Source organism: Nymphalis io, chromosome 13 (genome assembly GCF_905147045.1).
Source record: "Nymphalis io chromosome 13, ilAglIoxx1.1, whole genome shotgun sequence".
NCBI lineage: Eukaryota > Metazoa > Arthropoda > Insecta > Lepidoptera > Nymphalidae > Nymphalis > Nymphalis io.
Genome location: NC_065900.1, coordinates 7,013,508 through 7,030,726, shown reverse-complemented (window position 1 = coordinate 7,030,726; position 17,219 = coordinate 7,013,508). Strand labels below are relative to the sequence as shown.

General features: G+C 30.2%; 1 protein-coding gene across 6 annotated transcripts in view; it reads right to left on the bottom strand.

Moving 5' to 3' along the window:
- Positions 1-789: 789 nt before the first annotated feature.
- LOC126772799 (peroxidase) overlaps positions 790-17,219 on the bottom strand; it is a 54,848-nt gene continuing 38,418 nt past the window's right edge. For 4 of the 6 annotated variants that reach the window (XM_050493382.1, XM_050493381.1, XM_050493385.1 and 1 more), the window contains 11 exons: positions 15,909-16,099; positions 14,011-14,187; positions 13,217-13,410; positions 12,091-12,289; positions 11,731-11,928; positions 10,410-10,560; positions 9,329-9,505; positions 7,375-7,525; positions 3,896-4,094; positions 3,026-3,134; positions 790-1,572 (listed from right to left, as the gene is read on the bottom strand). In XM_050493382.1, coding sequence (XP_050349339.1) covers positions 1,500-1,572; positions 3,026-3,134; positions 3,896-4,094; positions 7,375-7,525; positions 9,329-9,505; positions 10,410-10,560; positions 11,731-11,928; positions 12,091-12,289; positions 13,217-13,410; positions 14,011-14,187; positions 15,909-16,099 — 1,819 coding nt within the window. In that variant the 3' untranslated portion in view covers positions 790-1,499. The remainder of the gene's footprint in view (positions 1,573-3,025; positions 3,135-3,895; positions 4,095-7,374; positions 7,526-9,328; positions 9,506-10,409; positions 10,561-11,730; positions 11,929-12,090; positions 12,290-13,216; positions 13,411-14,010; positions 14,188-15,908; positions 16,100-17,219) is intronic. The other 2 variants (XM_050493383.1, XM_050493386.1) reach the window with 1 other exon arrangement.

The following is a 17,219-nucleotide window of genomic DNA, read 5'->3' as shown; positions in this document are numbered from 1 at the left end:
TAAATAAATTACTTATAAATCTATTTATTTCAGCACTCAAACAAGCTGACAAGGCTTATGGGTGTCAATAATAATTTATAATCAATAATAATTTTGGAATTAGTAAAATAAATAAATTTATAAATAAAAGAATTAGGAAAAATGAATATAATATATATATGTTTTAATTTTACCCACCTTTTTTATTCATACTGCCGTGACTTGGACGTAAACCTCGATACGTCCGTCCCATCCGATTATTGTAAGTCAGAGCGTGGGAACAATGAGCGCATTTGTGTACGCGCACAAACATGTACATTATAATATTATGTCCTTCGCAGTTGCCATAGCTGCAATCGATCCGAACCACATCACATAATTATATTGTAAGCGTCAAAACCGCAATGGCTTATGGGCCGCCAAGAGATATAAAAGTGGCAGGTTCAATCCTGACCCCTGGGCTATTGTCGTCCTAAATCCTAACATAAGGCTGTATGGTTAATTGGAGGGGTAAATAGAAATATTTAAAAAAAAAGGGAATTTCCGTGCCGTTCTTTAAAAAAAAATTCCATCAGCAAAAGCTTGGTACCTATATTACGTAAAGATATAAAAAAATAATTACATAATAAATCTAAGAGTAAAACACCGACCTTTTGTTTCATAACACATTTATTTACAAGGTTATATTTAAAATAATTACACGAATCCAGTAATAGTAATAATAAGTAGAATTAATATTGCATTAGCATTATGTTTAATTACAAGACAAATAATTTATAATTGCAATCATACAAACAGACGGAACGTGGGACGATTATATGATAAATTTAAAAAGTTAAGTTGGTTAACAATAATGTTATTACATATTGCACATAGGAGAATATAAAACTATTAGAAAATCGAATATTTGTGTTAAATTTATATATCTATTAACGATTTTAAACTAGTTTTTTTATAGTTTATCAACTAGTTGATGATTTTGTACTTGTAAAATATTTCATATTGAATAATGACATCAAAGCCTTTATGACATTTTATAGGTTCCTTAAAAGCATATGCCCGAATAAGAATTATATTATGAACATAAAATAATAAATTTAATATTGAATTTGAAAAAAAAAATAAAACGGTTTTAAGTTTTACAGAAAAAGTGGTTTAGGGACTATAGATCATTTTTTAATACAAGTTCATTAACAAAAGAAATCTATAGTTTCTTTTTAAAATTATACAAATAGTTGGAAAAAATTAAATTTTATCATAATTTAGATTTTAAGCATTAATTTGGTTAAATCTTTTATTGTGAGGCTACTTTTATTATTTACAATAATAAAAAATTAAATAATTTCTTTTTCGAGACAATTATATATACATTTCTCTTTCTCACCCGTTCAATTTCATTTTTACAACATTTATACGATTATATTATATTTTTATACATTAATATATTATTATTTTATACAACACGTGGTAACTTTTTATGAATTAAATTAGTAAATTTTTAAAAATAAGGTTATAACAGATTATTGAAATTTAAAATCTTGCCACAGACTGAGATCGATGGCGGGCAATTTGTCACAAGGCACTGGCATGTTTCTGTAAAAAAAACAAAAGTTGATTTAAAAATTGTATCCATTTTTACTTTTTATCTATTTATTAACTTCATACAGAAAGCTACTCATCATCTTCATCTCGTGCTTTTCGGTGAAGGAAAACATTGTGAGGAAACCTGCATGTGTATAATTTCATCGAAATTCTGCCACATGTGTATTCCACCACCCCACATTGGAGCAGCGTGGTGGAATAAGCTCCAAATCTTCTCCTCAAAAAGGGAGAGAAGACCTTAGCCCAGCAATGGGACATTTACAGGCTGTTACTAGAAAGCTACTTTATCCAGAAGTAACATATTATTACCGTAATAATAAGATTTCGGCTTGAAATAATGGTACTGTAAAGCAAGCCAGAAGAAAAGGTGCTTCCAAACCGCTAGTTAGTCACTAACTGAATTTCACGCAGGCAAACCCACGGATACAGTATAGTATATAGCCCTAATATATTTGAATAACCATGATTATAATGATTACTATCATTTGAAAAAAATAAGTTTATATTATTGCACAGTACATCAAATAGTCGTGGTGTCTAATAGGTCTAGATAATAACAGCTTGTAATAATATATATATATATAACACATGATGATTTAAGTTATTAAATAAAGTTATGCAATATACCAAACAATTAACATTATTTAGTTGCGAAACATAAACAGAATTGTATAATAAGTTATTGTCCATGTAAACAAGTTAGGTAGGGATGAAGGCATTAATATGCTAATCACAGGAATCCCGAAATTGCTTAAAATATCAATTACTTAACGTAACGTGAATAAGTTCTAACATTATCTTTAAAATTTCTCAATTTGAAACATATTTTATAACTTTAAAATATAATACGATTATTATTAAAATATATTTGCTTAATGTTTTGAGTTTACAAAGTACAAAACAAGTACAACAAGTACAAAATTTAAATAGAATTTTGTAATTAAGGAGTCTGTGATCAATTAATTTTTTAATAATAAATGGTAATCGTACTCTTCATAGATATTTAGCGAATTTATTAGAATAGCTTTACTTTTTAGACTAACAGTGTCGATTACGATTATGAAATTTTACCCTTTTTTATAGAATTGCTAATCTAAAAACCTAAGCTAAGTAATAATTTGATAGAAATCTGGCCCTATAAATGCTGGTTCCATCATAAGAAATTGCAATTCATCCCAACTATTCCTTACGGCTGAGCTACTCAAAGTTACTGAGATCGAAGTTATAACGACTGAAGGTTGGAAATAGATTTTCGGTTCCCTTGTTCCGACTATAAAGCGAGGAGGTTCAAGATTTTTCCAATTTCACGTAACTTATCCGACAAACTACAAATCTATGGTACGTATATTAAAGCATTTTATCTTTTAAGCGTGTATTTTAGAAAACTCATTTCAGATTTTAACGTATGAACGTATTTCATAGTTCAGTGAATAATGAAACTTACCCGGACGATATTTGCTGGAAGGCTTTCGGTTGCATGTGTCTGATATTGTCGCTATTGTCACATAATATACGAGCCATTGACGACCCCTTACGAATGGATTTGAGCTGACCTGTGGATAGGATAGTATAGAAAATATTTAAATTTGTTGTACTTTTTAAATTATAGGTATTTTAATTTTTCAAATTGTTTGTTATGTTTACTACCTTAACTGAAGTCAAATTTGTAATATAAAATGCAATGTTTTTTTAATAAATATAAAAATATATTTCTTAATAGAATAGTTGAAGCGTAATAGAAAAATGAAGCAAGAATTTAATATAACCAGACAGTGTCACTTTAAGGAATATTCCCAGTTAGTTGGATGAAAATGTTATTAAAATTCAATTTGCTTTAGTATAAAACTAAACTTTTACGCTATAACCTGCACTATTACGTCTTAAAGCATTTATATATATATATATATATATATGTATATTATTTACGCTTAATATTAAAACGTATAAATTTAGAAAGCAATGTTAGTACTTTGTTTTAGTATTAATTGTTCGGCTTATTATGTTTGAAATGACTATAAGGAAGGCTTAATATAGAATTTAGATAGGTGATACTAGACAAATTTGTAATTTATCAAAGACATTTCAACCAATTATTCTATAGAATAAGTAGGTGGACGAGCATAGGGGCCACCAGATGGTGAGTGGTCATCGCTTATATCGCCACCGACCTTGGGAACTAAGATGTTATGTCTCTTGTGCCTGTAATTACACTGACTCACTCATCTTTCACCACCAAACGAGCTTGCACAAAGCCCTAGAAGCAGTATATATTAGTATCTATTATTAGGTGAACTAATACTACAGGATAGCTTACTTTTTGTAAATGCTACACTTGGATCGCCATTCTCAAAGAAGTATCGGTCACCGACCCGCGTACGATAGAACTGCTCGGTGAGGATGCAAAGGAACGTCGGGCCAGTTTGCGCGCCAGGTACGTTTTTCTCCAGTGATCCAGCGACAACCAAGTCCACGTCTTCAGGATATTCGTAAACAGCTCTAAGTATTTCGACGTTCTGTAAAGATAAAGTATAATTGTAAAAATTAATATGAAACATTTGACATCTGACGTTTTAATATATAATATGATTATATAAGTTGTTGCGTTTGGCAGTTGTTCAAGCGCGAATTTCATGTTCTAGTATATCGTAAAATGCAACTCAGAAAGGCCGTATTTCGCATCATTCCGTCATACATACTGTGCTGTTTAAACTTTTTTTGGATAAATGTTTGCGATTGTGAAATTTTTAAATAGTGTATATACAATGGGACCAACCAATTTCTGATATATTTATTTTTAACGTAGTTTAAAAAACAATTTACAGTTTTCACTGTAACACAAAATATGATGGAAAGTTTTAATTTCGTTATTTGTTATTGAGTAATGGTTAATAATTTTAATATATAATAAATTGTTAAGAGAAGTGTCATGTATGTATTTACATTTATTATATTAAAATTTGAGTCTAAAATAAGAAATAAATACAAAATTAATGACTTTTATCGACTTATTATGTTTGAAATGGCTCTATAAAGAAGGCTTTCAGTGTCGCTAATGGTTGACCAGTTATTTTCTTTTTTCGTCATTAGTCTTCGTCTGTATCGCCGATATAAGTGATTTTTACATAACATGATATACCGTTGGGATTCATTCCGTGATTTTAATATAGAATTTGGGTAGGTGATACTAGACAAATTTGTACATACTAATAATTACAATAAACTTATACAAAATTAATATTTATTTATGTTTTAGGTAGGCAAACGGACAAATGGGTTTTCTGATGTTAAGTGGTTACCACTGCCAATGTGCCTGCAACCTTTGGAACGAAGCTGTTATGTCCCTTGTGGCTGTAGTCACACTGGCTCACTCACCCTTTAAATTAGAACGCAACAATACCAAGTATTGCTGTTCAGCGGTATAATATCTGATGAGTGGGTGGTACCTATCCAGACGGGTTTGTACAAAGCTCTACCACCTTGTAAAATATCATTATATAACTATCATCATCATCATCATCATATCAGCCGAAAGACGTCCACTGCTGGACAAAGGCCTCCCCCAAGGATTTCCACGTTGGCCGGTCTTGTGCTGCCCGCATCCAACTGCTTCCCGCGACTCGTTCTAAGTTGTCGGTCCACCTCCATTATGACTTGATCAAGTCATTATATAACTATTATAGACTAATTCCAAAAGCATTTAAAGAATTACATTTAAACTAAAAATATTTTTTTGTCTTTTTCAAGTAACAAAGTACAGCTGATTATATAGAATTTATTCGAAATTCGTTTCTAAAATTTTACAAACTGAATACAAAAATGAAATGTACAACATTGACTACGACATATCTGCGTCAATTGCTCAAGGGTTTACGGGCCACGTAGCTATATAAAAATAGCAGGTTAGAACCACTTGGGCTTTGTCGTTCGCACTCCTAACACAAATTTTACGATTCACTCGTGGGTTAAAAAGGCTAATTAGAAATTCATTTTAAAAAAATTGGGCGTCGCTAATATTCTTTAAAAAAAAAAGGTCTAAAAGTGTTCACCATTTCTCGAGTGATTACTGCTGGTTCTGAAATATTTTGAAAGAGAAAACCTGCTTGTGAAAAAAGCATCCACATATTTTTATTAATAAGAAATATGAATATGTTTGTACTTCATGCGTTGCTATCTACTCATCTGATTGTGACGAAAGCTTAGTGAGCTATTCTGCGTACACCAGCAAAGGACACCATAAAAACAAGATTGAATTTTATGTATGTTTGTCCGTCGGTATAAACATTCTATATACCCTTATTCTATACGTGCTAAGCCGGGATGGGTAGTTAGTATATTATATTATGTCCACTTATGTATGTATTGATAATAAATTTAATTAAGAGGTAGTGAAACCTTTATTTTCCAATATCTAATTATTAATTTGACATATTATTTTATCACAACATAATATTTAATTTCCCCATTGCATTAAAATAGCTACAACATGACAAGCGCTTTTACAGGTAAAACGTTTGTTTGTATTACAAAATGTAAGATACGTCGTATACATCCCCGGTTATTTAAAAAAAAAAAATCCTTTGCAACAGAATTGCTGGATGAAAATTATATAAAGTCACACGTAGTAAAAAATGACATTTCAGGGTTTTGTAAAACTATCGAATATGGAAATATTTTTTATCGAAAAATACGTGATTCATTCTAGCGTTTTAAACTTTTATATATTGTTTATTTTTTCGGCTTTTCTAATAAATCATTTAAAGGCATCATTCATCCGTAAAGATTTAGTCATTGACACATTCTCAGAACCTCAAAGGAATATAATAAAACTCACATTGTAGTTAAGGTATATAATCTAAATGCATTTCTACGGTACAATAAGCAGATTTGAAAATCGCGAAATAAAATGTGTATTGCTAGACCATCTAGTTTTATCACAAAAGAAAGTATAAATGTGAATCTTTCCCAGTAAATTCAGTTTCATCCTGTACTTTGAGATTGTAATTTAATAGCTTTGAAGTGATTTGATTTAGCTACTGGAAATTCTTTACATTTCTGATGGGCCATAACACCCGAGAATGGGAGAAAATGTAATCTTTTGTATTTTCGTCGCTTATAACGCTTTACTCAAGGAATTTTTATTCCTTTGGACATTAGAATATTATTATTAAAGGAATAATCATTATTAAAACGTATAACTTTTTTCATTACGTTTACTAGAAATCTGCTAGACCGATTTTAAGGATTTAACATTGTATTAAGGTAGGTCCTGAAGTGGTTCTTTATATTTTTCCATAAAGCAACGTGACAGATAATATAAAAAGAATACGCTAATTATATTGCTATAACGATTTTTCTGTTTTACGTTCTGCTCTGTAAATAAACATTTGTGTAGAGCCTTTTGGGTGGGTATCATACAGTCACCAAAATGCTCCAAAGCAAAATTTCAATACTTTGTATTACTGTGATCCAATTTAAAAGGTGAGTTAGCTGGTGCGCCTGTGTGCATGGGCCATATATTAGAATTCGTCGTACGCGACGCAATAGCAGCGCTAACACCGGATAGACGAAGATGATGATTTAACATTAGGTGGCCCATTTGATATTCTGAATTGCTAAAATTAATTATTAAAAAAAAGTTCCAAGACAACGACATAATAATTTTTTTATACTCTAGAACCGTAATTTATACATTAAAGCTTTAAATAGGAACCTATATAAATTAAAAATAGCTACTGCCAAAATTATGATCACGTGGGATCGTTGCAAGAAGAATTATATCAATAAATAGCTTACCTCTTCAGAAATAAAGTCTAACATCTCATGGAAGGTATGAGGTACGGGTAGGCCACAGGCTGCTCGCGTGCTTACGTAACTTCCAAGACCGTGGTCGCGACCGCGTTGGATATCAATCGCTCGAAGGTCTCCTCCTAAGGTGTTATTACGTCTGTAAAAAATATACAAGATTTTTAGTAATAGTTTTTGTTAGCCTGTTATTAAAATTAAAACAAATGTACATATTGCAACAATTATATTTATAAAAAGAAAATATATAGTCTTTCTGAGATCAGTGATAAGTTATATATGTATTTATTTCTGCCCCCTTTGATGTGAATCCCTAACTTGTATTATAAATGTCAGTGGTTTTTTATACAATTTCCCCGTCTATGCTACTGAACTGATCATCATGATTTATTGCATTGACATTATTAGGGGTAGAGAATTATCATTTCCTAAACATTATCTAAGACCTGCGCGGATGGAAAATATTGGCATTTAAATAAAATTGTTTTTCTATAATAAATATCAAAATTAAAAACAAAAGTACCTTTTGAAAAAAGTATTATTTTAATATCGCAATGGGGTAATTAATAGTCGATTGCCCAATTTTCAATATAATTTATTACATATTAAGTAACAAATTCATATATCACTTAGAAAAACGGATACACGCAACAAAAGATTTTATGATTTATATTACAAATTGAAAGCGAATGACTCTTGTATTGTAAAACATTCAATAAGAAACGTGGATCACGTCTTCTGCTTATGCTGGAGAAAGACTTGATCCAGCTATTACGTTCAACATTTTTTATTCGAATTGCTGAACATTCACGCTTCGGATAAATATCAACGTAAAAAGTACAATTACACTTTTCGACATATACTTAATAAATTCAATACGTACTAATAAAGTATTAATTAGCGAAGAAATCATATTTAAATTCGAAAAAGTGCATTCACTTTTAGTTTTGTGATAAAACAAAACATAATTATAATTTTTTATTACAAATCTACCTACCTCACTCAGTGTATTTTAATACAAGCAGCATAGTTAATAAGCGAATCTGTCAGATTAGCCAATTTTAATATTGATAATTTTAAGAAATATATCCGATTATACTTAATGCGAAGGCTACCAAATATTAAATTGATTTAATTTAAAAAAAATAAAATAATGTGTGATGCAATTGGTTAGGTATGTTACTGTTGCTATTTAAAATATTTTATATTCATGGATGTACCCAAAAATAATCATCTTGTTATTAGTAAGAACCGATTAAAATTTTCCTTCAGGCCGAATTTAGACTATCGTGACAATGTGGTACTATCAGTTTCATATGAGAAAGTATTGGCAGAAAAAGTGAACGTCTGAATTGCGCGATCCGAGTTTTATGTTCAGGATCCCGTAATTTGAAGCTCGTACATTACTCGACCAAGAAGGTAAAAAAATATATTTGTGATATTCCTAACAACGCATAAGACTTACATATTTTTAAAAAATCCTTGTTCAGTATTTTGATGTATTGAAGTAATTATAGGTATTATCGTTTATGAAATTATTTACTAAACCTATGGGCCTACAAACTTTACAAAATGATACGTTATGTTACATTACAAATGCTTATTTCACCACGCTTATCCGTGCCTGGTTGGTAGACACACGAGTTATAATTTCTTCATTTACGTATCGATTTACACACGAAGATGTTCTTTAAGAGTTGAGTTTAAATTTACAAACAAATTCAACAAATGAAAACTCAGACATGCCTGGATTTGAATCCGTAATCATCAGTTCAGATTCAATTTTTCTATCCAATGGGCCATCTCGGCTTATAACTTTACATTATTTATTTTATACAACATGTGTGCTCCTTTAATCATACAAAACCGTAATTTGCTTTAAACATTAAACGTTTTTAAGTAGCATACTAATTGATATTACATGAATGACAAATAAAAAACTTACTTGAACAAATACTGAGTGATCTCGCTATCCCAAAATTGATCACTAAAGCCTTGCGCTTGATAGGTGAGCCCTCTTGTTAGGTCATCGAAAGCATTTTCGAGTTCAATAAGTAGCGGGCGATTAAACCAATCACTTAGACGAACGATACCTGATAAGTGTCTGTTCTCTGTTACTAATCTGCAACAATATAATCAATAAATATCAAGTCTTTAAAAAGTTATAATAAGATAATTACAATAATATCAAAGATTATTTAATATTAGTAAGTATTACAATAATACTACAATTTTCCACGGGACTTAATTAACGAAAGTTAATTTATCTTACAAGTGTTGATTTTAATGTACTGTATATATTTTCTGTATGCATAATGGAATGGGTTGCTATATAAATATTTTATGGTACTAAATAAAACATTATACCTTTTTACAATTCATGAAATTATTTGGAATTTAATAGATATGTTGTATTGATGCTTTTAATATTTGAAATACTTGTACATATCTCAAGAGCATTAAAGCAATATTTATGAAACTTATGATAATAAAATCTTTACAAGATAACAAGATTATTTCAAATGATGTACTCGTGCATAAAACATCGTCTGACCTCAGAAGTCCAGAACTAACTTTACTTTCAAAGCATTCGTGATCTACGTCTCTGCGGACTTCAAAATTTTAGGTCATATCAGTATACACCACAAGTTTTTATGTTAGTAACTTTCAAATTCATATTTTTTGAAATAAAATTTTTCAAACATTTACATATTTAAAATAAGAATACATCGAGGGATGTATAAAATATATAAAAGTACCTACCAAAACTCGAAAATATATTTAGTAACATTGGTTAAATTATGAAAATAAAATTATAATTCAGAACAATCCTTCATTAATCAGTCGATAGAATTGTGTAATATTTTACCTATCAATATAAAACAATCAAAATGCTATGATGACTTTGCAGTGAAATATGATGTTCTTACAGAATAGCACAGTGCACACAAATATATCTAAATTTAAAGTAAATAGCTAGAAAATATAACTAAAGGCTTGTAAATCCACAAATAAATTACACTTACTTTAAATAACCTCTGATCAATGTGTGGAAGTGTCTAAAGGCGGCTGTAGCGTGCTCGTCCAAAACAGACGGATCGACTTTCGGATTGTAATCATTCACATATCCGCGAGCGCCCGGGTAAATAAGTTTATTCTTTACCATATTTTCGAAACCTATAAAACATATATTTTGTTTCATTTCAATAAAGTTATTTTTCGATACATACATTTAAACATAGTGCGCTTTATTTAATTAATTCGCATTTCAATACTCAGAATCCATTTTACATGAGCATCATGTTTACCTGCTCTTTTACAAATTTACTCAGTTGTTTTATATTTGCTTGGTGGTTGGGCTTTGTACAAGCCCGTCTAAGTGGGTACAGCTCTCTCATCACATATTATACCATTACCATGAAATATTAACCATTATTACATTGCTAATGTCTATGGGCGGTGATGACCATTTACCATCAGGCCTACTAATTGCTCTTTTTACTTTGTGTTTGTGTTCGTGTGTAAAGTACAAAACTACTGTAAAACGGAGCAACAGTGCATGATGAGTAAGGTTTGATTTAATGCTTTTGAGGCTTTCGCACAAAGTCTAGCTTTGATTAAAGTAATTTATACCATTTACTTTTAATTACAATCACAAACCGTATATGTTTATGTACACATATAAAGGATTCAATATTTGAAAGCAAATACTGTAGACATTAATTAGAGCTTACTTTATACCCGAATACTCTGCTAGGCGTAGGTATAATTGAATATATAAACATTACTCTATATACTTATAAAGATTATATTATACATATTTATACATATAATGCCACGTCAGTAAAAAAAGTTTAATTTGTATGCATCTTAAATAATTTGTGTTTAGGTTATGTACCGTCACGTTTCCTTCTCGGTGTACAGTGCACTCTTTGGTGTTCTATTTCTTTGGGTACTTATGCGGGTGCATGTAAAATATTAACGAAACTGGAGTTATTTTTTTTAAATGAACAAACTTTTGTTATGCTAACAAGTTTTAACTTACGAAACTGTATGCTCATATTTATGTTGCTTAAATTATGCATTAATCGATTGCAAACACGTGAATCTCCTATGTTTCCCAGTTCAAACCGAGGCTATAACACCTTTGAATTTTTAAGTGCTTAATTTTTGTTTATTATAATATTTCATGTCATGTCATTCGGAACAAATTCGTATCGCAGCAGCGTGATGGAACAAGCTTAACCAAACATTCACTTCAAAAGGAGAGGCTTTAACAAACAGTGGGCCATTTAATTAGATTGCAAACGTATTTAAATATAGGTAAAAAGGCAAAATGAAACTTACCAAGGAAAATTGGCAAATACTCATAATAATTGATATATTGTAGTTCAGCTATAACAATACGACGTGCTTCTTGATACAACGTCTCGTCATCCCAGTGAGGGTTTATGGCTGATAGAATACCCGCTATCCTATTGTGTTCTCGGAGAACGATTATTTGAAGAATTGTTAGTTGAGGATTTTGATTCACTCTAATGTCACCTGTATAAAGTCGATATATGTTATTTTTTTCTCGATTTCACAATGAAATTAAAGTTTTAATTATATGGACGTGCACTAGAAATTTATTATTTCTTTATCCACAAAAAAAAACAAAGACCTTTATTTTACTGAAATAAAACTGCGTCGACTAAATATCCTTACCAGCTAAATAACAGGGTTCATTAGGTGATTGTGCGGATTCACAAGTAAGGGTAACATTAGGATCTTGAGGCGGCCATTCCCGTCCTCCTCTCAGAATTGTCCTCAAGCGGCCTCCGACGAAAGCTCGTATTGGTCTAGCCTGACCTTCACTACTTCCATAACAGAAAGAAGCATCCATATACGCAGTTACTGTTGAGAGCTATAAAAAAATTAAACATGTTTTTTATTTATAAAACAAATAATACAATAATTTGTTAGAAGGAGCCAAGCCAAGAATACAATATAAGTAATATTGTATTCTTGGCTAGTTAAAGTTTTACAGATCATAAATTGTAACACATGTTTTATTATAAGCTTATTGAACAATGTTACTGCTTTAAATAAAAAAGGGTTAGTTCTTATTTATTGATAACTGACAAAACAGTAGTTCTGCAATATGTAGGTATGTTATATTTCGTATCCGTAAAAGTCCTTGCAAATTTTTAATATAAATAATAGATATATTATTTAGTTCAAGGATTTAACATAATGCAACTAAAATAAGTTCCGTATGATTTAAAAAGTTTATTATTTATAATACTTTTCTGTGTTATTATCTAGTGGCTGTTTTCATTATTATAATCGAGCATTAAAATAGAGTTTAATTAAAAGGTATTTTCAGCAAGTCAACACAAGTTGCTTACAATTATTTTGCATAAATTATTAAAGACCAAATATTTTCCTATATCGTTTTTGGAATAAAACTATAGTTTAATAAAACACTTAATTACGGAAAAATTCAAATTCAGATAATAGCCGAGAAACAAAACTATGATTAAGTACAAATATTTCTTTACATTACACATATGTGTTTAATAATCACCACGATGGCTTCGTATATGGAACATTTGAATCTAAGGACACCGGTTCAAATTCGGGCGAACATCACTGAATTTTTATGTCCTCATTATGTTATCTTGTAAAACGTAAAGAAACCTGCATATGTCGAAGTGTGACCAACCGCATTAGAACAGAGTGTTGAAATAAGCTTCAAATCTTCTTGCTGAGAAGAGAACAGGCCTTTGCCAAGCAGTGGAATATTTCCTTACGGTTACTTTATGCCAGTTAATAAGTGTAATAATATTACCGGTTGAGCGGGAGCATTACGTGGCGTGCATCCCCTGTCCCTGGTCGTACCGGTTCTGACGAAGTTTATACATTGGTCGCCTTGCTGGTGAACCGGATCATTTAGTGGGAAAAGGATGGGTGCGCAAAGAGGATTTGTAGCCGCGTCTGGTGACAGTTGACCGTTATCATCACAGCATGTTACCGTATCTTTGTCTGTAAATAAAAACTTATATTAATAAAATTTCAAACTTTTTAAACAATTCCTTATGACAAAACACAGCGGATCGACGATACGACGACGAATTTTCTTACAAGACTACATAACTGTTAAGCATTTTTTAATAGCGTCTGTTATATATCAAAGACAATATTATAATGACCTCTATATATATATTGGATAAACAATATATAATGACTTGAAAAGCACAAGTGAATAATCAATATATTATTCACAACTTAAAATTGTGTGTTGATTAATGGATGGTCACATTTTTTAAATAATATAATTGAAAAAATTAATGCAAAACTAAATTTAAATAAATGTTTAATTGAATCATTATCAGATTATTATTAAAGAAACCCTGTCTCTGTCTATTTGTTACCTCCTCACGACTTAACTGAGACCTGGGACCTGGTTTAGGATGCAGGCAATCTATATAAAGAATAAATTATATACGGATGAAGGCGAGAGGAACTGCAAAACATAATATCTACTATAAAACATCTATCATCCATATAAGTTAAATGGCAGAATATCGGAATGAACTATATTAAGTTTAAGTTACCTTCTTATATCGGAAGCTTTATACTTACGACTTTGAGCGACACCAGCGGTCAGTGACATGTCATGAGTAATGATTTGGCCCCACTGTTGCGCATTTAAATTCCAGATCGGGTCGACTAGGTTTTTATCAGGGAAAAGAAAATTACTTATAACTCTTGCGTTGGGCAAATCCCTGCCAGAAACAGACCTAGGGAAAGAACTTACACCTGAAAATAAATTGAAATTAGAATTGATAGGTATTTATGAAGACATTTTAATTGTTATATTTAAAAGACCTTAACTATTTTGGTTCCTAAGGACCAAGAAAATATTTCATACCATTTTAATAACATAAAATTTATTTAATCTCTCCATTGTATTATTTCGTAATAATAGCATGTTCATATTTATTTCATTTATTTAATAAAAATACATGTATTTATAAAGGATTTACAAGATACATAGCGAAATAATATAGGTCGCCAAACTGTTATTGCAGTTTCTATGTTACAATTAGCGTTATTTATTCTTTATTAAGTCACAAATTATATAAAATAATATTAATATAAAAGCTAATAACAGGAAAATATTACCAGTTCATTTTTCATCTATACTAATATTATAAAGAGGTAAAGTTTGTGAGGTTGTTATAGGGTAAACTCTGGATCTACTGAACCGATTTAAAAAAAAATTACCAACAAAAAGCCACATTATTTGTGAGTTTATAGGTTATATATTAACCCGAAAAATGAAAAGACTTTCTCGTGGTAGTTGGATGTAGTGGCCAACGCGACTTTTGACAGTCAGGAAATAAATCATAGCACTCAGTACTAACCGAACCACAATCATATTATTTCACCACAATTAAAAATGTTTATCGCCCAGCGAAGTGGGCACGGGTCAACTAGTGTTCGATCAAGAAATAAATTATAGTATTTCATTTCAAAGATTTGAAACAACATTTTGAATAAATAACTGATATTGCTAAATTAAACAATTTGGTTTAACTTTGTATCAAGAGACAAAAAAATAAATGTTAAGTTACATTTTTTATTCGAAAAGTACGATGCTTTATTATCGAAACAGAATTGAGTATGATTGATTGGAACCGATAATCGAGTGCTTTGTACGAATTATGCTGTTCAAATATAAATAAAAAAAAAAAAAACTTTATCATATCGCGATGATTTATGACCTTTAATGGTTTTATGTTTATATAATTACAATATTATGAAATAGCGCTACTAATTAACGAGACAAAAGATTCGTGCGTGTAATTAATTAATGTGTTTTTATAGCTCATCTGTAAATGAAAACGGGCTTTTAGAGTGAGAGCAAATTTAAAAGACGTCTCTAAAGTTTTCAGTCGTTTAATTTGAATTCACAATTCGTCTCCAACTCTACGATGAAATAAATCAACATGAGGAAACTTTCAATGTCTATCTTGAGTATTGTTGTGATTTATAATGCCTTTTCGTCCTTTAGAAAAATACTCTAACATTAAAGATAACCAAAGTTGAAATACATGAAATATAAATTTATATATGTTAATTTCAGTGTTATTGTTATAAATATTTATTAGAACATCTTTTTTGTATCTTCTATTATAGACAATTGCGGGCAAACACCACAGAATTTTCATGTGAAGTTGAGTGAATGGCAAATAAAACAGTGTTGAAACCTGCTGGTCGTATGAAAACGTGCTGCATAAGCTGCGAACATTCTCCTTAAAAGGAAAGGCTAGCCTAGCAGCGAAGCACTTACATGCCGTTACTTTACATAAATGTAGCCGTTAAATAAAACTTTGCCTTGTTTTTACCAAAATATTCTTGCAGTTTCATGCAATCATCAAATAATTATGTGTGTGAGTGAGACTGGATGATTTTAAAAAAATAATACTGGAAATCGTACAAACTTTATTGAAAGTCTTGTATATTATTTTACTCACCATCACCGTATTTAAATGGGACTAATCGACCATAAGGTGTTTGAGGCGTTCCCAGCGCTGGTTTTAGCAAGTTATTGCAGGATCCGTCTATAGTCCGATAACGGGATTGAAGGCAATACGGCGGAATGAGACCACAAGTTTGTGTGGCCGGATCCTGTGCTGAGCCCAGAGGTGGAGGTGGGTTGCTGAAACTGTCGTTAAGCTGATTAGTCAATTCTGTGCATTACTGAACAATTAAAAATAACATATCAAATAAAATGTAGCGTTATTTTAAAGAATAATATGATGTGTAGTAATTTGTTTTTATGAGAGTGTTGTCTCAAAATCGTTAAAAATTAAATATGCAAAGGCAAGTAGTCTATTTCTAAATATTTCCTATTTATTTATTTTGCTATTAAGGCTACATACCTTGCAGTGAAATTAAACACAATCAAAATTAATGAATGTCAATTATAATCCAAAAATATTGATATTATGACAATGCCTATATTTATTTAAACATAATGAATTTAATGTTTGTTTAGTAAAATAAGTTAAAATTGGATAGATCTTCTTTATAATTTCAAAATTTGTCACAACCATCCTCACGGGCACAATCTTAAAATGAAAAAATAAGTAAAAATTCATTAACACCAGTCACAGCAATTTAATGCTTTTGAGTTTTGAATTTTTATCAGTACTTGACTGAGCTGTATTTATTTACATACGTATGTTCACATATTATTATTTACAAATAAGTGCTTTTAAAAATATGTACAGAATTATATCTAAGCTAACTCGGCAAATCAATAATTTTCTTCATATCTTCCCTTGACCTATTTACATTTTAATTATTAATTATGCGATATATTATTAATTATTATTTATATTAATAATTATTTAAATATAATAGTTATTTGAAAATAAAAGCTGAAAACCTTTATATATATTATATATATATATATAGTATTATTATTGTCTCCACTGGAGGGCCGGTTCATTTTTCGCCCAAAAAGAAATTATACCGTAACGGGAAATGTTAGTAGCATTCTTGCCACCATTCCACGCGATAATGATTTGTAAAGTTATTTCTAATTGTCGTTGATTTGAATATATTATTTAAACAATGTTTATCTTTATAACATTAAACAACCACATTTTTTCATTAGTAATATTCGTTTATTTCATATCATATGATTTCATTAATATTTTGGTACTATTATTGTATAAAATAGCTACAGGCGAAAATAAAAAAAAAACATATAAAATTTAAAGACATTCGAGTAAAAAATATTTCTTCTTAAAACATACGGGTCGTCTATTAATCACGTG